General features: G+C 38.9%; 1 protein-coding gene across 6 annotated transcripts in view; it reads right to left on the bottom strand.

Annotated features, from left to right (window-relative positions):
• Nucleotides 1-24,106, bottom strand: part of sytl5 (synaptotagmin-like 5) — a 356,011-nt gene that overhangs the window by 75,263 nt on the left and 256,642 nt on the right. For all 6 annotated transcript variants that reach the window (XM_039745076.1, XM_039745077.1, XM_039745072.1 and 3 more), the window contains 2 exons: nucleotides 17,377-17,509; nucleotides 12,177-12,305 (listed from right to left, as the gene is read on the bottom strand). In XM_039745076.1, coding sequence (XP_039601010.1) covers nucleotides 12,177-12,305; nucleotides 17,377-17,509 — 262 coding nt within the window. The remainder of the gene's footprint in view (nucleotides 1-12,176; nucleotides 12,306-17,376; nucleotides 17,510-24,106) is intronic.

The following is a 24,106-nucleotide window of genomic DNA, read 5'->3' as shown; positions in this document are numbered from 1 at the left end:
AGATCACTGGATTTGTCCGTTTGTTATTTTTTCTTCTGGGGCTACCTTAAGTGTCGGGTCTACACGACTCAGCCAAGGACACTGAATGAATTGAAACAAAGAATTCAAGATGCAATTGTATCCCGGCTGAGATGTTGCAGCGATCAATGGGGAACCTCAACAGCAGATTGGAAGAATGCATACATACAGGAGGACGCCATCTACAGGACGTAATTTTCAGACATTGATAATTTGGATTACTGTCTCTTAAAAGGAAAGTTGTAGTGGTTCAATTGCTGTCAATAAAATTTTTTTGTTGGATTTCTTCTATTTTTATTGGGTTTTTCAAAAGTTCCCATTTTTCTGTGTCACCCTGTGTATATGTGTATATATATATATATATATATATATATATATATATATATATATATATATATATACTGTATATATATGTGTGTGTGTGTGTGCACATATATGTGCATATGTGCTCTCCCTTTTTTACATGCCAAGGCTAGTGTTAGGGCCTGTTAGGTATTTTGCAGCACAAGCGGATTTCACTTGTCTTCCTGAACTTAAACCTAGGACATGCAGTAGCACACTTTGATTTTAAAAAACAAATTTGGGCTCTATTTTGACTTTTACCACATGAGATATTATATATTGTGAACGATAGGGGGCGCTCTCACTCCCTTGAACCCCTGTCCACGACTCCAGACACCAGGTAAAAGTCCAAATGTTGACTTTATTTTTCTTCCACAGTGCACAAAGCACATTCTCCACCACAATACTCATATAAATCACAATAACAACAAATAACCAATCCTCCAGCTCCCAGACGCGTTGCCACCCTTCCACCCAGCTCAGCTCATTGTCTGGGAGTTCCCATAGTCCTTTTATACTCCCTGACCCAGAGGTGTTTCTGCCCAACAGTCCACAAGTCCTTATTCCTTCCGGGTCAGGGTAAATAGTCCTTTTCCTCAACCCGGAAGTCCATCGCTCTTCCTATGACGAACCTCCGGGTCACAGGGCATGAAGAAGCCCTCGGTCCTCCCTGCAGCTCCCTCCTGTGGCCCCCACGGCATCCAGCAGGGCTTTGCATAAAAACTCCATTGTCCATGATGCCCTGCTGGTCTTCTGGGGACCTCCATGCTGCAAGGAGGGCTCCACCTGGCGGCTTGGGGGTATTGGCCTTTGATAATAATATATATATATATTATATATATATAGTGACAGATAGAGGGCACTGTCGTCCCCTTGAACCCTTAGACCAGATGCCAGACACCAGGTAAAAGTCCAATAATTATTTTTATTTGGACAAAATAGTGCACAAAGCACCCTTCACTCCACAATACTATACTCATAAATCACAATAACAATGATCAATAATCCGCCACTCCCAGAAGCGTTGTTCCCTTCCTCCCAACTCAGCTCGTCCGTCTGGGATTTCCCACAATCCTTTATAGTCCATGACCTGGAAACTCTTCTTTTCTTCGTCAGTCCAGAAGCACTTTATTTCTTCTGTCCTCGTGACATGGAAGTACTTCCAAGTCATATGGAAAATAAACATCTCTGAGCCTCCCTGCAGTGTCTCCTGGTGGCCCCGACGTTATCCAGCAGCTTCTATCTCTTTCATCTTTTCACTTCAAAAGAATACTCAAAAACATTCATTAATCACTCCCTTTTCACCACAAGGTGTCTGAAGGTGCAGCGCACATCCTGGCCAAGTCAGGTGTCAGAATAGCACACAAACCCATGAACAATCTGCGCACGGTCCTCTTCAATGCTAAAAACAAGAAATCGACAGCAGAAACACGAAACGCAGTGTACAGTATTCCATGAAGTTCGTGCTCAGCGGTATACATAGGACGAACATCCAAAAGAATCACAACACATATACAGGATCACCGCAACGCCGTCAGAAGAAAGGAATTACTATCATTGATCTATACGCATACTAAATCAACAGGACATACATTTAACTGGGACAATGTACAAGTAAAATTCAAGGCCATTACGAAGAGTGCCAGAGAGCAGGCCGAATCCTGGTTATCAAATGAGAACGCCATCAACAGACACTTGGACATAAATCCAGCATATGCAAACTTAAGAAGAACTTATTCTTAATAAACAAGACTTTACTCCAAATAACCCCTTGACCACACGGACCTAGCCACCCCTCCCCCCACATAATTTTTTGCTATATATTGCCTTTGATTCTTGTAAGTCTAAGTATTATCCTCTGATGAAGACCCCTGGCAGGGGTTGAAAGCTCAGGAAAAAAAAAGTAGTTTTAATATGTGATTCATTTTCTCCCTTTGTGGATCTACAGCTGCAAATATATATATATATATACATAAATATATATATATATATATATATACATAAATATATATATATATATATATATATATATATATACATAAATACAGTATATATATATATATATATATATATATATATATATATATATATATATATATATATATATATATATTATATACCACACATTGCACATGGCACACCCAAGCTGGTAGAAGTTCCCCACAGCAGCACAGTATAATAAAGCACTTAAGCACACTACTTTCTCTTTTTAGTCTATTCTTCCTTTCTCTCTCTTTCCTCACTATTATCCTGCACCTTCACTCCTACTTCAGCAAGCTTTGTCCACCTCCTCCCAACTCTGCCTACTGGAGAAGCGGTAGCTGGCTCCTTTTAAGCTGCACCCAGGAGCACTCCAGGTGGCCCATTACCATGTCCCGGAAGTAGTCCCAAGTGTGGCAGAAGCCTGACATCATAGGGTTCTGCTGTCGCATCCACAGGACCCAACATGGCTGCAGTGAACTCCTATGAAGCCCTGAGGGAATCCATGACACTACAGAAACCCAAGGGGGCTGTGACCTAGCAACTCGGGGCAGATAATGCCCTTACCACTCTCCCCTGGTCTTTCCACATTATTGGCATTCCAGCCAGGCAGGGTATAAACGAGACATATATACACATACAGATATATCTATAATCTAGGGCAACTGTCTTGCTCTTTTTAACATTAAATCAGAACTCCTCTTGGCTTTAACAAGGATATAAAAACTAGATGTATTGATTAGATGTATAGATGTATGTATCATCTTGTGGTGCAGGGGCAACAACTGGCAACTCAACATAAGCAAGACAAAAGAGGTGATGGTGGAATTTAGATGTGCCAAGACACCTCTGAAACCAGTCACCATCCAGAGGGAGATGTGGAAGTTGTGCAGAACTACAAGTACCCAGGGGTCCATACAAACAAGAAACTGGACTGGTCTGACAACACAATGGCTCTGTATAAGATGGGCTAGAGCAAACTGTTCTAGCGAAGGAAACTCAGGTATTATGATGTGTGCAGCAAGATGCTGGAAATGTTCTACCAGTCCATAGTCGCCAGTGTGCTCAAAAGAAGCACGATGCTTGAATAAACTTACCAGGAAAGCTGTTGCAGAAAAGAGGATGGTGGCAAAATTGGATGCCATCATGAATAATCCTTTCCATAGCCTCCACGAGACGTTCTCTTGGAGCACTTTTAGCCACAGTCTCATTCCATCACAGTGTGCTAAGAGGTGCCTCTGGGGGCCTTTTCAGCCAGCTGCTATCAGGCAATTCATGGTTCCACCAGGGGGGTTTTATTTTGAAATATCTGAATAATATACATTTATTTATTTATTTCATTTACGTATCATTTGATTGATTGGCTGTATTATTTGTCCTGTGAGTCTGTATCCTTGTTTTTATGTTTCTGCTGCTGTATGCATGTGAATTTCCCCTTGGGATTAATAAAGTTTATCTAATCGATTCTAATAAATAAGTCATTATTTATTTAACTACACTGTGTGATTTTTTTTTCTTTTTTAACATATTTGGCAAATGAAGATTTGATCTTAATTAAAACCATACTATAAATAAACATGATATAATAGATACAATGCCACACTTAAAAGTTGTACTCAATTGTTTAATTACAATAAACATAAATACAAATTAGGCACGGGCGGCACGGTGGCACAGTGGTAACGCTGCTGCCTCGCAATAAGGAGACCTGGGTTCACTTCCCGGGTCCTTCCTGCGTGGAGTTTGTCTGTGTTGGTTTCCTCCGGGTGCTCCGGTTTCCTTCCACGGTCCAAAGACATACAGGTTACGTGCATTGGCGATCCTAAATTGTGCTTGATGTGTGTGTGTGTGTGTGTGCCCAGTGGTGGGCTGGTGCCCTGCCCAGGGTTTGTTTCCTGCCTTGTGCCCTGTGTTGGCTGGGATTGGCTCCAGCAGACCCCCCGTGAACCTGTAGTTAGGATTTAGCGGATTGGAAAATGACTGACTGACTAGAATTAGGCACACAAGATTAGGTGCAAATGATTAAAATATCATTAGAGAGGATCTTAGACGAAACTGTCTATTTAAACCTTTGTTTTTGAAGTGCATGTTATCATCCTGCCTAGATACAAAGAGCTCTCTAAGGCCTTCAACATGGTGGTTATGTCTATGAGTATGGGATGAGATTTAAAAATATTTCCAAACAATTAGAAATTAACGGTTCCACTGTTTAAAAGATCATCTACAAATGGAGAAAATTTCAAACCACTGCCAACTTGTCCAGGCCTGGCTGCCTCAGTTAATTAAGCCAGGGTGCAGAATGCAAGATTCTGAAAGAAGTCTCAAGGAATTTTAAAATTTCATCAGGGGACCTGCAGACACCTCTTGCCACTGTGAATGTTATGGTTTGGGGCCTGGGCAGTTCACCATCATATAATCCACTATGAATTCTTCATTGTACCATAAGGTGGATGAGGATACTGTGAGACCATCAGTCAAAAGTCAGCTGAAAGTGGACCTTGCAATATGACAAAGACCCTAAACACACCAAGAAATCCACAAAGGAACAGCTGGAAAGAATGAATGAAGGGTGACCAAGCCAAAGCCTGGATCTGAATCCCTTTGAGATGCTGTAGGGATATTTGAAACGGACTGTGCATGCAAGACACCCTGTAAACATCGCACAGCTGGAAGAAATCTGAACAGAGGAGTGGGAAAAGCTTTGCCTCAGTCGATTTCAAAGACTGGTAGACGGTAATTGGTTGTTTCTGCCATAATGGACAATAGTATATATAATATTTCTACAGAAAAAATGGCATATCTGATCACTTTTCATTAAGTAAAGTTAAACATTCATTTTTTTTTCCAATTCTGTCACCTTTATCTGTAGATACTGTTTAAATCCATATACGTTAAAAGCTGAAAAAATAATATATATATAAATATATGCATAAACTTCATACAATATTTATTAAAACGTTTTACAAAGTAAAAACATAGTGTGGATAGTCATAACTTGAATGAATTTTGTAACACTATAGGGTGTCTGTCTTTTTATGACTTACTTCCTTTTGTCTACAAGTTAATACTTCAGTAGGGAAAGGGGATCCTGGTACTAAAACAGCACTGCATTCTTTTTGGTTTTAACTACCACAAATAAAACCTACTGTATGTGTCAAGAAGATACATGCTACCTGAAATCTCCTCTTTTTCCTTATGCAAATATGTTAACAAATATTTGTGCTGGCTATATTTAAAGAGCTCATCAGCTTCCTCCTGAGCGATGTGCTGATGTGCGAGTGTGGATGGCGGCTTTAAGTACTGCATGGATGCCCACGTGAGGCTGAATCAAGGCTTTAACTTAGTGCTTCCCACAGGGGGCTTCACCATCCACATCCCCAGCATTAAAAGTGCTGCCACATTTCCTTCTTTGATTTATAACTTCCCTTATTGTTATTGGCATTAAACATTATGAAATGAGTCAAGGTTAAATAATAACCAGACTTGGCACAATGCACTTGTATGCCCTGTTTGCTACAGTTTGCAAGCACAGATGTGTCACCAATATAGTAATTAAAAATTCTGTGCCAGTTCCTGTAATGCATGTTGGTGGCATGAGCTTACATTTAATTTGTATTTTCTTCCTAAGCATAAAATTGCATCACTTTGAACACTGGGAACAGACATCCTTGCACAATTATTTGTTCTATTACTGAAATGAATCACTGTGAAAAAGTGGATCTGATGAAAATATACAAAATATGAGACTTGTATTTAGAAAAAGTCATGAAATAGGTTGTGAAAAGAATGTTACTAATATCACAAATAAACAAAATAAACTAGAGATGCTCGAATCAGGTTTATGGCTGATACCCATCACTGATTTCACGTTACTTGATCAGTTGATTCAGATACAGAATTTTGTTTCCTTTATCCTTTTAAAAACTTTTTTATAGTAAGCTCTGGGATATCTAGACACATAAAGGCCTTATGTCCTCTATTAAAGTGTATTTTTATAATTATAATATAGACAACAGGCGTTAACTGCTCATTTTCTATTAACAAAATTGAATTCCGTAAGCTTATTATTCAGTGACCATAAAATACTAAAATAAATAAAATTTCCTTAAAATACATACTTTAACTAATAAAATACATACAAAATAAATGTATCCTAATACATATGGCATAAAAGAAAATAAAATGCTTCCCATAATTACAAGGTGTCAATTTTTTCTGCAATAAACGTAACTGAAACCAGGTTTAATTAAAAAAAGAATTCAACATTTCTCTAACAAATAAAATATATACTGTTTATATATATTTATATATTCTCACACAATGAATTAATTGATATCGGCAATTAAAAACTGCTTAAATGTAAATATACATGAACTTATAGGTTTTAATCATTTTAAATCATTAATTGCACTACAGCTTTTTTCCTGTTAACATATACATTTACTATATTTATACAGGTATGTTTTTTTCTTCAGTGTATTAGCTAGACATTCGTAATTCTTGACATGTAATTATAAATATGGATTAGCATTTTAATTATGTAATACTTGTTTCTTACCAAAACTGTATGGAACACAGCAACAAATAATAAACACAGAATAATTATTTAAAAAAGAAGCTGCAAATGTATCAAATGTTCATAAGTTGTTCATCAAGAAGACAGAAGACTAACATGCTTAACAATTTTATAAATAAAAAAAGATGTATTTTGCTGTTGCACTAACAAGACTATTATTTACTAAGCAGCAATTTGAAATTCTTTATCTTCTCGTTTTTAAATTAAAAATGTAAGCTGCCTCGTTTAGAAAAAGCTCACTGTCCAACACTTTATTTACTCTGTAGAAAGCCTGGCTCAACTACCGTAATACCTCACTTAAACAAGCACTGAAACTAAATTACTGTAAAGCTTAGAAAAGCAGATTTTTGTGATTGGCCAATTTGCTGATCATTGTTCAAGTCTTTTTTTTTAGTGAAAATCATCCGATTTAGATTAGAATCAATCTGCACATCCCTAAAATAAACCTTAGCCTTAATACTCTCCAGGCTTTAGTCTTAATAGCGCACAGCACTTTCTACAACACTCTGGAAGTATTTTTAGGCAGAGTTGTGGTCCAGTTTAGCCTTAGGGCAGTCATGTATTCCGACAGCTATGTGGTGTAACGGGTCCGTAGCTCAAGTCAAAAAGGCCACTGTTTAAATAAATAATCGCTGCACTCATGGCTTAGCGAGGGGGCGTAGTAGTGTGGCCGGAGCGGTTCCTGGGTGATTCGTGATGTGGACGGCCATCACTTAAGTGCACAGGTGAGGAGTCGTCCGCATGTGTAATTGTTGCCGGGAGCTGCTAATTGCCACACCTGATCCACGTCCCCGTAATATTTCATAGAAGCACGAGGCGATTGGGAAAAGGAAAAAAGAGGATAAAGGAAAGAAGAGAGAGAGAAATGAACGTGAAGGGAGGTTAAGGGAGAAGAAGGTGGCAGGAGGCAGGAAGGAGAAAGCCGCTGTGGAAGGAACACAAGTCTCGGTCGGCTGGGGATCGGACCAGAAAAGAAGGAGCTGCATTTTGTTGGTAGGGCGACTCCCCTGTTGCAGGGCCCGAATAGGAGAAGCAGCGGAGCTGCCAGTAGAAGAACGCACCTGGCTTCAGTTTTAAAGATATACTGCTTCCAGCCATTATTTTAATCATGGTGTTTAAAGGATTTTTTTCTAGTGTGTTTTTAACCTCCACAGTTCACTTGTTTTTATGGATTATTTATTTATTAACTTTGAGAGACACTGCACTGTTTATTTGAACACTGTTTTGGTTTTGTTGATTTTAATAAAAGCACTTTTGTACTTTTTGCACAATTCCCTTGCTTCATTGTTGATTTCTTCACTGCCTAGCTCATCAATGACATAACCGACATTGCCGGGTTCGAGGACTCCCAGAAGTAAGATCATCACATTTGGTGGCACTGGTGGGATGAGCTGGCAGTGGGGACTGAAGAGTGGGAGACAGAGCAGCAAGCAGGACTGGTGCCAGACTGTTTTAAAAGAACCCACGGACCCAAGCCGGACGAGGCCATTTTAAAGGACAGAGCTTTTTAATGGACATTTATTTATTGATTGCTTTTAGTGTCTCTTTAAAGTTCTTATTCTTTTAATGTCCTGTTTTTACAAGGGGGGCATGGGTTGATTTTATTGTGGGATTGTTTTAGTGCTTTTATTATTTAAAGTGCAGTGGTAGTGTGGCCAAGCTGTGGACCTGGGCCGCCAGTTGCACATGGATGGCAGTAGTATGGAGCCTTCCCGTGCAACTGGGGCTAATGGGGGGAGGAATGTGGTGTAGCGGGTCCACAGCTCAAGTCAAAAAGGCCACTTTTTAAATACATAGTCGCCGCACTCGTGGCTTAGAGAGGGGGCGTGGTAGTGTGGCTAGAGCGGTTCCCGGGTGCTTCGTGATGTGGACGGTCCTCGCTTAAGTGCACAGGTGAGGAATCGTCTGCATCCATAATTGTTGCTGGGAGCTTCTAATTGCCACACCTGATCGACGTACTATTTAATAGAAGCGTGAGGTGGATGGGAATGGAAGAAGAATAGAGGAGAGAAAGAAAAAAGAGAGATAAAGAACGGAGGTTAATGGAGAAGAAGGTGGCAGGAAGGAAAAACCCAGTGCAGGAGAGTGAGAGCGTGAGCAAGAACAGGCTCTATGAAGGTGGAAGGCAGCTGGTAGGAGAGCCCCAGAGGAGTGGTTGGCCAACACTTGGCGTAGACAGATTGAAGCAGCCAGCTGAGCAATTTAGAGGAGCTGGAGTGACCGGCAGAGGGGTCAACTGGCCATTGAAGGAAGCGGAGCTGAGGAGGCTTTGGGCGTGTTGATACCCAGTGTGAGCACCCTGGCCGCTGGGGAACGAACCCAAGTCTCAGTCCGGCTGGAGCCCGACGTAGCCGTGGATCGGAAGGCTACTGTACCAGAATTGAAGGGAGCTGCGTTTTGCTGGTAGGGCAACTAACCTGTTGCGGGGCCCATTAGGGGAGAAGCAGGGAAGCCGCCAGTAGAAGAACACACCTGACTTTAGTTTTAAAGAAAGACTGCCTCCAGCCATTGTTTTTAACCTCGTCGTTTTAAAATGATTTTTCTATTGTGTTTTTAATCTCCACAGATTCACCTGTTTTATTGGATTATTTATTTAATGACTTACTTGAAGCACTGCACTAATTATTTGGACACTTTGTTTTTAATTTTGCAGTTTTTAATAAAAGCACTTCACACTTTTTGCACCATCCCCTTGCTTTTTTGTGTCTCACTGTCCAGCTCATCGGTGACATTACAGATGGTGTCGGGTTCGAGAGCTCCCAGAAGTAAGATGTGAGCATGGAGCTGAACCTGCACCGTCACAAGCTACTGCATGCCCAGTGAACAGTCACCATGCCAGTCTCCAATGGTTCATATCTTACTCTGGAACATTTAGAAAATAAACCTTCCTAAATATCTGTTACACAACAATGTGTTACAGGTTCCACTGACTTTATGGTTCATTTCCAGTGTTAACTTTTGACTTTTTCTTTTATTCCCTTGGAGGGTTGTTATTCTGTGTTTTAGAATCCTAGCTTTTTCTTATTGGGCAACTACTAAATTCTTAAAAAACCGAGATTTTATCGGCTGGGTATTCAATTTCACCTGAAATAAGTAACATTTTTCTGAAATAAAACAATGTATAATCTCAAGAGTTGTCAAATAGTGTTCAGTGTTCAACATTAATTTTATTGTGTTTGTATGAGTCAAACTATAAAGTACACATTGCACTTCATCAGTAGCAACTACCATCTTGACCAAACAGCATTTGTCTTTGATTGATGTGTGAGCCAACCCCACTGCTTCTTAGATTAGATGTGGCTGTACAGAGGTGGTCATTATAGTTACACTGACAGGTAGAGAGGAGGTTGTATGATCCCTCTTTAAAATTTGAAACCCAAATTCAATTTTCAATTTTCCAGTCCCACTTACAGGTATCTAGATTTAAAATTTGTAATCATTTATAGCAGCACTCTGTATGCCTGCTTGGCTTCATATATGTTTTCAGTAGCCATAGGTAGGATCATCCACAAAATAAATTTCCTGAAGCAAATGCTCAAAGGATCGCATTATTCCTTTTACTGGTTGAAATAATCTGTCTCAATAGTTCAGAAATCGCTACATTTATGTTATGGAATGAAACGTACAGGGCTAAGCTCAGCAGCACAATCTCAGGAGCAGTACTAGGGGGTAACACGGTAAAAGTAACATGAATTATCACTTTAAAAAGGTGTCAGACTACATGAGTAACTTAACGCAATATGTATTTTACTGAAGTAATAATCCGCGGTGGGCTGCCACCCTGCCCGGGTTTGTTCCTGCCTTGCGCCCTGTGCTGGCTGGGATTGGCTCCAGCAGACCCCCGTGACCCTGTGTTAGAATGTAGCAGGTTGGAAACTGACTGACTGACTGACTGACTGAAGTAATAAGACCTGCATTGTTATTATCTCAGCAGCACTGGGTGTAAGGCAAGAAGCAAAGGTACAGGTATGCTGGTCCTTTGCAGGGCTCAATCATGCAGCCAGGCAGAAGAGTGTGCTGTGTACAGTCCACAGAAACATTAATAAAGTGTCAATTTAGTTTTAATCCAGCTATTTGCCCCAGACATGTTATAGACAAGTGATCGGGGGCTGTAGTGGCCAGTGTTTATACCATGAAACATCGGTGGCTCAGATCGAAGATGTAAAAAGGGGATAGATGGTATTTACTTCACAGCGCATGAAGGCCTAAACACAACAAAATTATCACAAGCTTCATGCTTGTTTTCAGATTCATGACAGTGAATGAGGACGTTTAACTCTTTTTTGCACAACTTAATGACGTTGAAGCGTTTTGCCAAAGGAGAACATCAGAAGAGCACTGGTTAGAGTACTGTTTTTAAGAAACCAGGTTTCTGCCTAAACCAGATTACTCACCTTATTATGGTTTTGTGTGAGCATGTAAACATACTCCATGAAGACACACTGCCTGGTTAGCAGACTTTCATTACAGCCAATATCTTAATTAGTAGTCAATTAGAAGCTTCCATTTAATCTGACCTCTTGTCATACTTCTGTTAACAGACACTAAAAAATTAAACTCACAATTACGATATTCCATTAAAAAGCAAAACACACACTGACGATTCATTCTTAACACAGAGAACTAATGCAGATGCAGAATAGAAGGGATTAATTTCAAAGTTGCGGTTCACTTAAATATAGTAAATTAGCTCTTGAATAAAGAAATAGCATGTCATGAAAGTCCACGCACGTTACTCTAGAACACAAGTGAATCAAGAGCAAAAACTCCTTGAACAGACAAAGTGACATCAATCTTTTCAAAATGCCATATTGTTAAAGAATGACATTTGATTAGTTCCATCCATCCATCTATTTCCAATTTGCTTATCTAGCCCAGGGTTGTAGGAAATATTGCTGATCCTGGCAGCATTTGATTCAAGTTGGGAATGAACCCTGGATGGGATGCCATTACCTCATATGACATCTTCATGTACTGTATGGCCAATTTCAAGTTAACCTAAAACACATATTCCTTTGTAAATGTACATAAAAACTGAACTGCACATCAAAGATAACCCATTGCCTCATGTAGACTACCCTCACTACTCAAATACCCTTATAAATAATGTACATCTCTTTTCAGCATTCACTTTATTGACGATCCTGTTCCTTCCCTCCTATTTCACAGTAAAAAAACTTCACACAGTATTTTCAGGCTCCAATTAACACCCAGTATACACCACCCACTTTAAAAGAGCTTAGACCTTGTGTCTGTTTACCTGGTGGAGCGACTGGCTGACTGGCCGCTGCGTACACTTTGAGTATCCAGATCTGCAGCTGCCCCAAGGCTCCTAGTGTCATCAGGCTTTTCCAAAGCATTTTCATTCTTGTTTGCTGATTTTCCTTTCCTGTCCAATGAAAATATGAAAGAAAGCACAAGTTTATGAGTGATATTTCTGCCTCTGCCATGCATTTTTGTTATGTTCATATCCATCCATGATCCAACAGGGCGCCAACCCACTGCAGGTCGCACACACACAATCACCCACACACCAAGCACACACTAAGGACAATTTAGAATCGCCAATGTACCTATGCAAATCCATGCAGACATGGGGAGAACATGCAAACTCCACGCAGGGAGGACCCAGAAAGTGAACCTGGGTCTTCCAAGTACAAGGCAGCAGCACTACCACTGTGCCACCGTGCTGCCTATCCTGCTCATATCAACACATTAAAATGATCTATTATAGTCAAGTTTTTTAACATGTAGCTAGAGGGCTACATGGAAATAATTTTTTAAAACTCTTTTTGCCAAATGTCTAAAGAATTTGTCGTGTCCATCACTGAACCAAAATTAATCAAACCTGTGCAACAAATAAATTCTATCCCTCAGAATTAGTGCATATAACTAAACACTATAATTTTCAATAGATAATCTGTTAATTAGTATGGTGATTATTCAAGTTCTGACTATGAATGAATCACATTTTTTTTCTGATTCAGAAGTGATCTTATTTAAGCGGAGTCATTTTGATCTGGTAGTGGATGTGTTTAGTCATGGGATAAAAGAACAATCCACTTGATGCCTGCTTTTTGCTGATGACACTATGCTGTATAGCACCAGAAAAGAGGAAGCTGGATGAATGGAGAAGGGCTTTGGAACAGGGTTGATGATAAATACGAAGAAGACAGAATATACAGTATGTGGTTTAATGATGATCAGGATTTAGAAGTCAGCCTGCAGGGAGAGCTATTGAAAAGAGTAAACAATTTTAAATATTTAAGATCAGCAGTAGCCGAGATAGAAAATTAGATGCAGAGATAACCTATTGAGTGTAGTGAGGATAGAACAATTGGAAGAAGGTATCAGGAGTATTGTGTGATTGAAGAATTAAGGTGTAGGTTAAAGGTCTTTAAGACAGCGCAAGACCACAAATGATGTGTGGCGCTGAGACATGGGCAGTAAAGGAAACACAGGAAAAGAAGTTAGATAAGTAGAATGTTGAGATGAATGTGTAGAATTACAAAAAGATTATAATAAAAAATGGGGCAACCATAGGTACAGCAAAAGGGGAAGAGATGTCTAAGTACAGAAAAGTAGGCTGAAGTAGTTATGGGCATGTGAGGAGGAAAGATGATGAATAAGTGGGTAAAAGAGAGAAATATGGATAAAATGTAAGAAGATTTGAAGGAAAAGGACTTGACTGGGTGTGGAGGTGATGGACGGAGCTGTATGGAGAAGGCTGATAAAACATATTAATGCCAAATAGAAGTGGGAAAAGATGGAGAGGAACAGGAAGAAGAACATTTTATTTACCCAAAAATCTGTTACACTGAAGCAACCACACACATGAAGTAAAAGTTTTTGTAGAATATTTTTCAGTATTACAGTCCTGCCAGGATTTTTTTTTCTAAATTCATTTTCATAATTTCTTTTTGAAACAGAAGTTAAAAGAACAGGAAAAAGGGAATTTTGACCACAAGCCTTTACAGTAATCAGGGATTTTTTTATGGTACATGTAATTTATCTGCACCAATCTGTACCTGCTTTGGCTGAAGGCGTTAGACAACTCACCAAAGCCTTCCTGTGTTCCCCAACTTCTTTGTGAAAACCTATCCAAGGACAATCTCTAACCTTAAAGTGGCTTTCGTTAAAATGTGCCTAATTTGCAGAAATGCAGAGTTCAGCTTTACCAAGTAAAAATTATGTAGACAGATTTTTTTTGGATGGATGGCATGGACTTAGCAAAAAGTCAACAACTCATAAGCGTAGGCAATGTGTAGAAAGCTAAATATGAGCACACGGGTAATAACATTTATGCAATTATTGATAATCCAGCTTAATAAAAGGTCTTGTGTATATTTCTGTCTCTGTGTGTCTGTCCGGTTGCTGGGCTTAGAAGGAATAATTTGAAATATAAAAAACGTGTAGAAGAAGGGTCAAAATAATCAAAAATGATAATAAAAATAACAAATAAACGCCTAAAAATAAGAAAATTTGACTTAGTGGCCTTTTCTGTTGTCTGAAGTCATACGTCAGCAACAGCATTAGAACATTAGAACACTCTAGACGAGAACAGGCCATTCAGCCCAACAAAGCTCGCCAGTCCTATCCACTTATTTCTTCCAAGAAAACATCAAGTCGAGTTTTGAAAGTCCATAAAGTCTTACTGTCTACCACACTACTTGGTAGCTTATTTCAAGTGTCTATCGTTCTTTGTGTAAAGCGTGATAGAAACTTTCTTGCACCTGCTCAGGCCCCATGGTGAGCAATGGATGAGTAAAAAATAACGATAAATTGAGTGCACACCGGAAAACCAAAGTCTCAACATGACTAGGCTAGAGTCGTTAAAGCAGGGCAATACAGCAGTGGCCACTGACGCATTTAAGATAACCTGTGTATTAAACATAAAATACAATGTCGATGTTGATTACTTAGATTTGAATCCAGCACAACTAGTCATTATTAAAAGTAATTTTGTGTTTGAGAGACTGCTTTATATCACCTTTTACTTAAATTTAAAAGAGAATTTGAGAAAAACAAATAGATTTTCTCTGAATCCAACAGCCACGTCTTGCACCAGCCTCCCACCATCCATCACTAGATTTTTAATCAAACTCCATCCATTATCCAACCCGCTATATCCTAACTACAGGGACACGGGGGTCTGCTGGAGCCAATCTCAGCCAACACAAGGCGCAAGGCAGGAAACAAACCCTGGGCAGGGCGCCAACCCACTGCAGGGCACACCCACACACCAAGCACACACTAGGGCCAATTTAGAATCACCAATGCACCTAACCTGCATGTCTTTGGACTGTGGGAGGAAACACACGCAGACACGGGGAGGACATGCAAACTCCATGCAGGGAGGACCCGGGAAGCGCACCCAGGTCTCCTAACTGCGAGGCAGCAGTGCTACCCACTGCGCCATCATGCCGCCTTTAATTAAACCCCAAAAGCAAAACTAGATTTTTGTTGTATTATTAATGCATTCTTGTTTTCTTGAGCAAAGCAAAAAAAATACAATTTAAAAAGACCTGACTCTTTTGAAAAGTTTTTTTTTTTTTTATTTTACCCCTTTTATGATATTTTGGGAAGGATATGACTTTCTAGGTACTGTGTGCAATATTATCTGGTCCTTGTTAGAAAATTAAACAAGGTGATTGATGGTTTTCTCACATCAATGTTGCATTTTTACCATCAACGGTGTAGCCAACTACTTTCTTCTTTTTTTAGCAGATGACCATTATTGCACACACTACCAGCCATTGCTGTCCACTGTTAATTACTTTCTGTTGATTAAATTACACTGGCAAACAGTGCATGTTGACATTATCAAAAGAACCAACAATAACTTAAGTGAATTGACTTTGTTCATGTGGTTAATCATCTACATACACACATAAACTATGCGTGTATGTACTGTAATATAAAAAATGTACAGATAAAAGGCATTAGCTTTCATAAAGCTACAGCTGTATGGGTATGTACAGTAGTTTACCAGATAGTGGTCCGGACTAAAGATAATGCTTTTTTCCAAGGAAGTAATAAAACTTTTTTTTTTTTTTTTAAATTGTGCTAGGTTCTCACAAGTTTACCGGAAATCACACTGAAGTCTTTTCTAATTAGGCAGGCGGTGTGGCTATGTGGTTGAGGTCCTGAAATGGTGTACACTATAGATTTGCTGGTTCAGACCAATGCAATGGCTTAATTGCTGGCAGTAAAAGGAAGCAAGCATTTATACTAATCCATCCATCATCCAACCCGCCATACCCTAACTACAGGGTCACGGGGGTCTGCTGGAACCAATCCCAGGCAACATAGGGCACAAGGCAGGAAACAAAGCCTGGGCAGGGTGGGCACACACACACCCACACACCAAGCACACACTAGGGACAACTTAGAATCGCCAATGCACCTAACCTGCATGTCTTTGGACTGTGGGAGGAAACCAGAGTACCCGGAGGAAACCCACGCAGACACAGAGAGAACATGCAAACTCCATGCAGGGAGGACCCGGGATGCGAACCCGGGTCTCCTAACTGCGAGGCAGCAGCGCTACCCACTGTGCCACTGTGGTATCACAACAAATTCTAAGAAAAATGATGAAAAATTTAGATTCTAAAGTTAAGAAAAGTAACAAGCAATTTTTTTGTGATTTAGAGGGGAACCAGAGAGTTTCTGGACAAAACAAACAGAGAAAGAATGTGCCACCTCCACAGAGACAATGACAAAATTCAGGATTTGAACACAGGGCTGTTAAAATGTGAGGCAAAAGTGATAAACAAATTATAACATAACATTTACAGACCTACTTATTCCAGTTTATAATCATGGGGGCCTCAACCAATCATTGGATACAAAGTAGAAACCAACCCAGACAGGGAAACAGTCAAGACCCAGTCAAGTAAATACTCACATTCGGCCAACTAATCTGTATGTGTTTGGAAATGTAGGAGGAACTCCCCAGTACTGTTTTCATATGGACAATGAGTTTGGGCAGGGTCAGGTTAACCACAGGTTAAATCACAAAAAAATGTAATTAAACAAAACAAAACAAAAAAAACTGCTAAGTTCAAAATGTATGTTGGCAATTTAGAAAACGAAACAAGCAGGCTTCAGCTTAAGGGCAGGCCCAAACCTTGCAGTTTTATCACGTGTTACAACATAAGAAGATTCAGTGCCTTCCGATATTTAATGACAAATCTTTGCAGATTCAAATCCAGGGGCTGAATCTGTGAGGCAGCACTGATAACCTCTGTGCCACCACAAATAAATTTTCCTAACAGAAAGCACCATTTCACATTACTTCATAAAGCAAACAAGCACAAAATCCTCAGTAAAACACAGTATGTCATAGCAACAAGCTTCATGTTTTATGGTATTGTGCAGTGCCTCACAAAAATACATGCAATACTAAGAATGAAAAGCGTCTCCCACTCTTCTCATTACAAGCTCATCAGTTTCCTCACCCTTTTTTTCTTTGGACATCCAGAACACTTCTGATAGCACTTCGTGTTGATTTGGGTGTGCCTGGTGCAGAAGTATTTTGTGTTTGCTGACCTTCTGCTGGTTTCAGCTGATTCTGTTCAGATGGGTCGCTACCTGAAAATGCAATGCAGTAGTTCTTCAATTAATGGCATTTTAACAGAATTATTACAAACTATCAGATACATTAATACATCACCATCACCATTATTATTTTCCTTCCCCTATTCCTGGATAGGGTCATAGTAGGAACATGCTACTTAGTATCCAGTACCTCTAAGGGAACGGCCAGATTCTCTAAAGGCAATTAAAATAAATTACTATCAGTACAACCCAGTCTGCTCCAAGGCTTTCTCCCAGTGTGTCATGCCTTTAAACCTCCTGTGGAAGGAGCCTAGGAGCATGATGATTACAGACCCAAGACACCTCAAATTGCTAAATACTGATATCCTCCTGTATTGCAGAGCTCCTAACCCTATCAAGGAGTATCAGCCCAATAATCCTGTGTACGAACCTCATTTCAGCTGCATGTACCCTTGATCTCATTCTTCAGTGACTATTCTGAACTCATGACCAATGGTAAAAACTAACAGGTAATTTGACAGCTTTGTTCATGGACTTTACTTCTTCTTTACCACATGGATTCAATGCATTTGTAAAAGATCTGGTGCTGCACCAATTAATGGGTCATTCTCACAGTTACCTCTAGCTCATGAATTGGACTCTGAGGCACCTGCATTCCTCCATCTGAGGCCGCCTAAACAGATCATGCCACTCTTTTCCAGGAAAGGACATTGGCCTCAGATTTGTTCTAACAGCATCACACCATGTTGTGGACTGTTCCACTGTGCACAAGAGATCACAGTCTGTTGAGGCTAAGTGGACAATACAGGATGCCAAAGTGGTCAGTTTCCAGACCTTGATATTATATACAAGAAATAAACACATACTGAGTGGAGTCCGAAATATTTAGAAAAATGACTTCAACGTATTACTATTATATTATTTATTATATGTTCGCTAGATAGTGCTTTTAGGCTGGGTGACCAACAGAATTGCAGTACTGCTCATCCAGAAAAACCTGCATGTGGCCAATCTGAAGGCTCACATGACAGGCAAGAGGAGAAGTGGACCCAGGAATTCTAGCCCTTGGCAATCGAAACTATCTATTAGGATGTGGAATGCCATTTCTGTGATGGGGAAGAAACTAATTCTAATGCAGAAGTTGAAAAATACCTGTGAGATATATTTGGACTTTTTTTTTTTTTACTTGATTGCTGTTTTTGATTGCATGGATTGCCAATGATGAACAAACACAAGGTTATTCAAAAATACACCTGATATGAAAGTACTTTCAGCTAAAGGTCACTGGACATAGCTAGAAGACCTCTGTAATGGAGATAGTGTCTAGAAGTTGCGACCAAATAATTGTTGGAACCTTTCATGGCAGCAAAACTAAGACTAATTTGTGGAAGAAACTGTCATGTTGAAGAAACAGGCATTCTGTGCAATGTTAGCAGGAGGTTTCTCCAGATCTGACCAAAGAACCATCAGCAGGTAAATAAGATGACAGTTACAGCAGTGGATGACAGAAAAGTTCATTTGTTAGTGGAGTCTGATGAGGCCTGCCTCCAAATGGATCTAGCAAACCATTCTTTGTCCTACAAAGAGAACATGGAATTCTGCCCATGCTGTTTTCAGCAAGGATGGCGAAACACTGATCTCAGACAAGTTTGCGTGCAATACTACTGTCCTCCCAAAAGAAGCGCAGATCCTCTCGAGTGAGTCAATTTGAAACATGACAGTTTAAACATATGCCGAGGAGTTGCTACTAAGTTATAAAAGTTCTACCTGTAAGATTAGAATTAGTACAAAAGGCACTGTGAAATTTCTCACACAGTGTTGTGCATTCTTGTGCAACGACAAAACGTTGCTTCTCTTTCATCACTGTTCTTTTAATTCTTAGAATTAATTTTGTTATCACCTGTCATTTTGATTATTAAATAAGAAAACCTCCTACTACAGTTCTTTTGATTACTGAGCAGCAGAATCTTTACTGTAGTATGTATGATTTGTAGAAAGACAGCCTTTATAAAGTTATGTCAGCTCCAAGTAGAAGGCATTCCCGACAGCATTTTCATTTCTAACAAAAGTTATTGATTATATATGCATGGGAAGGACCCTTTCACCTCCAGAATGGCATGCCTTCTTTAAGGTATGCTTTCAACAAAGGGCCGCAACCCTTCCTTGGGGACATCGGTCCTTTGCTGACTCAATAGAATCATGCAGATTTTTTTTTTCAGTCACACATTCATGCTGTGATCCACACTTTGACCCTAAACATGCTTTACTGGTCTGAGATATGAGGACTTTGTGGGCCACTAGAATAAACTGAAGTCACAACAATATTTGTGGGAGCAGGGTGCTTTGTATGATGGTTCATTATCCTGTAAAAGGATGCACATGGTCAGCAGCAATGCTTATATAAACTAAATTGATAGTCAATGTGTATCAATAGGGGTAAATGAAAACAAAAAAACATGTCCCACAACATTATACTACAACAACCAGTCTACATATCCTTTTGACACAAAGTATGACAGATATTATTTAGATATTCACAACTGAAGTCAATGTTCCTTAGAAAAGGTGATGCTTTTTTCCAATCTTCAGTCATCTAGTTTTCGTGATCACATACCCATTAAAGCTTCAACTTCCTGTTCTTAGTGGACAGGAGTAGATCATAGCATGGCTTCAACTGCCATAGCTCATCCACTTCAATATTTGACTTGTTGTTGTCTGAGAATCAGTTGCCATTTTAATAGCTTGATAGCCCGATGGCTTTCATTAATAAGGTGTTTTTATTCAATGACCTGCCACCCTCTGTGTGTTTCTTGTTTATTGCACCAATCTATATACTGTAAACCTTAAGAGATTGCAATTGATGAAAATCCAAGGAAAGCAATAGCTTCTGAGACGATGAAACCGCCATATCTATGCACCAACAGCCATACCATGGTCAAATACACTTCAAATCACATTTTTGACCTTTTGTTTCAAAACAGAACAACTAAGCCTCTTGACTATGTCTACATGCTGTATAAGTTTTAATTATTAAGTTGCAATCAAATGGATGGCTGTTTGAAGTAGCAGGCAATGTGCATTAAATAGCAGGCAGGCCTAACAAAGTGGCTACTCGTTATATTTCTTTATTGTTTTCTTTTTTTTCTCAAACATTTCTGTGTGATTTCTAAGGAATATTTTTGACACAACAACATGCACATACAAAATAAAGTATTCAAGCTTGATGTAGAAAGCAACTTCTAGGAAGTATGATAAAGCCAGCTTACTGTTAGTATCTCTGAATTGTGGTTGCTTACTTTTATGTTCAAATTCTTCCATTCATGGGATATTTCTATTGCTAGGCATGAGGTGACTTATGAGGAGGAGGTGTGACACTAATAAAAGAATGCTGACATAGCCCAAATTTTTAACATGTTGGACTATAATTGTTTCTTGTCTAATGTCAAACCATGTCAAAATTTACAAACTACAAAATGGCAACTGCGATTCCTCACAATTTTTGCATTAGACTCATGCCTTTGCCATCTCATTGAGTTTTATGGCTTCTGTATTTTAGGTACCCACTACAGAAGTGTCTAGAAAGTCTAATCAGTGAAAATAACCCAATGGCAAATGAAAATCTGCCTTTCTCTATTGCCTGTATTTTTGTAATTGATTCTTTTTTCAGCTGCATACGCTGCTATTGTTTCCATCAACCCTCTCTGTCACTCAACTCCTACATATATTCAGTTCGCTGTTTAAAATTCTGACTTCGTGCCAGGGTACCAATAGATCGTTCCTGTGGCACAGTATTCTTTTGTGATGCATTCTGGGTATGTATCAGTTCAAGTTCAAAATCAAAGATTAATTTGCTACTTGGGAGAAGTACATTGGTATTCTAATGCATGCTTTGTCTCTTTATTATAGAGGCAACTGTAAATAAAACAGATATATGAAAAGCATATAGCAGTACTGTGGTCAGAGATATAAAATCTCTATACACTAAATGCATTATTGTGATTTGTAAGCCTGCTTTTTGATACACATACAAGTTATAATGAAGCAATATACTGTAGTATAATACATAAATAAAGACTTATTAGCCACAAGCAGGAGGTCATTTTCCTTCAAGAAACTAATGGGTGACCAAAGATTAAAATAACCAGATGTTTTCTGCAAGCCAAATTGCTTTATGACAAGAATATTCAGTTGGCATGCAAAATTACATTTTCCCTTAACACATAATATACTAATTCAAATTACAAGCAATAAACTCGAGATTGCAGGACCTTGTAAATGCGAGGATTAAAAGGCAGGTGGTCAGCAGAAAGTGTATTCCAAATGTTAACTGGTTTAATGGATCATCAACCAGGTGTTTAAATACTGATTAACAAATTGATGGAAATAGCTTATAAAAGTTAACAGACAATAGTAGTTGATGAAAGATTAAGTGTTCCTATTTAATTGGTTAAATTATAACAAAAAAACGTTTTAAGGGTATAAAATCACATATGCAGTAGCTTAGTCACCCATTAAAGACTTTCCTTTGGATGGATAGAAGACACTGCATACCATCCGTGCCAAGAACAGTGCATGTGACTATGTGAATATGGACAAATTATCGTTGAAGACTCTACTGAGACTGTTGTAGGACTATTTTACTGTACTATAGGCTTTCTCAGTTATTTGTTTATAAGTTTAAAGCCGCATTTAAAAACAACTGAAATATATTGATTCATTTGTACCTAATTTTCTTGCCTTAGTATCTCTGCCATGATTACCAGGAGGATTAGGTCATCTCTAGTAAGAACACAGTTCCAAAAGAACACATTCCCAGGAGGCATGCAGTTCCAGACAGGATTCAAACATTAACCAGTTTGAATTAAAACACAAAAGCAACCACACAAAATACGAAACAAATGTGATGTGCGCGCAGAGCAAAATTACTTTTAATAGGCACAATCATTTATCCATTTAATTATTGAAGCTTGTCAATTCAATTTCAGAACTTTTAAAAATAACTGTAATTAATGTCTAGCATTTCCAAAATGTCCTGAACAACATCCAGTATTTTTTTAAAAACCCACATATCCAACCAGTGCCACAGGGAGCTGTTGCCTGTTACCGTCAAATTTTTAAGGAAGCAGCCAACCCTGAAAAAGGTGCCAGTCTATCACACAGTTACACACACACACAATTTCATTCTCACACTGAACCGCACAGATAATTACTGTGATTTAAAACAAAGGGCTGCAGAACAGCAATCAATGTATCACCATGCTGCCAAGTTGATTTACTCTTGTAAAGTTATAATGAACTACTTTTATTTTTGAAAGTTTATTAAAATAATTTTGGGACGATAAATAAATAAAAAAGCTGCACATGAGTAGGTTTCCAAAGACCCTGGATGCCAAAAATGCAATCCAGCAACATTTTTTAGCACACTACTGTTTTTGTAGCCTGTCCAACTTTCTAATGTAAATTAATCAGACCGTAACCTTCAGATTGACAAACTAAGAGCAAAGCCTCAATGTAAATACCAGAAAACAGAAACTGGATGGATTCATTTAGGCCATTTTTGCTACAAAATTGCAGACAAGCTTATGTCTGTTCCTCAACAATAATAAAAGCTGATAAGTCAGATGGGAAATCCAACAGCAAGTCAGGTGGACGCCATTATGCTTTTCCATGGTCATGTCATGAACATCTCTCCATTCTGAATGAGTACTGCATAAATCCAAATGAAAATTGGCTAACACTTCCTAAAAAGCAAAGTTAGAAGAAAAATAAATATACAAGAACAAACACCAATCAATACTGAGGTTACAAACCTCTGCTCACCTAACCACATTCTTGACTTGCTTACCCTAGTCAGGCACTATCCAGTAAAGTACAAGGCAAGAGAAACCTTTGGAGAGAAGCCAGTCAGTGGCAGACTCACATGCACCCATATAAAAACATCTCAAGTTTGCCTCACAGTTTGGTCTTCTAGTGTGGCAAAGAGCTGAGAGTCTTAAGAAGCCGGCATAAACTTGAGAGGAAACTTCAGAAGGCACCACGGACTCCATGAAGTGGTAATACTGCTCACTGTAGGTGGTTGGAATAAATAAGAAAATGACTTACCTCATCTTAAAGGACATTCTGTCCTGCACTGCACCATGAAAAAGCATTTGATAGAGGATTTTTAACTAACAATTTAAGTAAAGCTACTTTTCATAAAGAAAACAACAGAGAAATTTGTGGCACTGTCAAGCTTGATTTATAATGAAATCACAAGTTCATCCTTCTAGCTAGAGGAATACTCATCCTGATAGATGACTGTGGCTGTGTAGAGGAGGAATTTTGTAAGTCTATTTAATCTTGCAAGCGTTTACAACAATATAAATTATGTTTTCCTTCATTTTAAGTCCTGTCGCAAAAATGTGACATGATGATGGGTCATTTCAGGACTGAGAGATGCCAACAGAGAATTATTATCATTTATATTGGAGTTCTGATATAAATCAGGAATCTAAACATTTAAGCACTTCTCAGTAAACAATTCAGTTCTTTATTTGGGTTATCAGGTGAGCTACTTGTTCTTAAGGATTCCAGTTTACCAACAGAAAATGTACAAACAGGAAATGACTGGACTGTGAATTCTGTATCAAC

Source organism: Polypterus senegalus, chromosome 2 (genome assembly GCF_016835505.1).
Source record: "Polypterus senegalus isolate Bchr_013 chromosome 2, ASM1683550v1, whole genome shotgun sequence".
Classification (NCBI taxonomy): domain Eukaryota; kingdom Metazoa; phylum Chordata; class Cladistia; order Polypteriformes; family Polypteridae; genus Polypterus; species Polypterus senegalus.
This window is presented reverse-complemented; position numbering and strand designations above follow the sequence as displayed.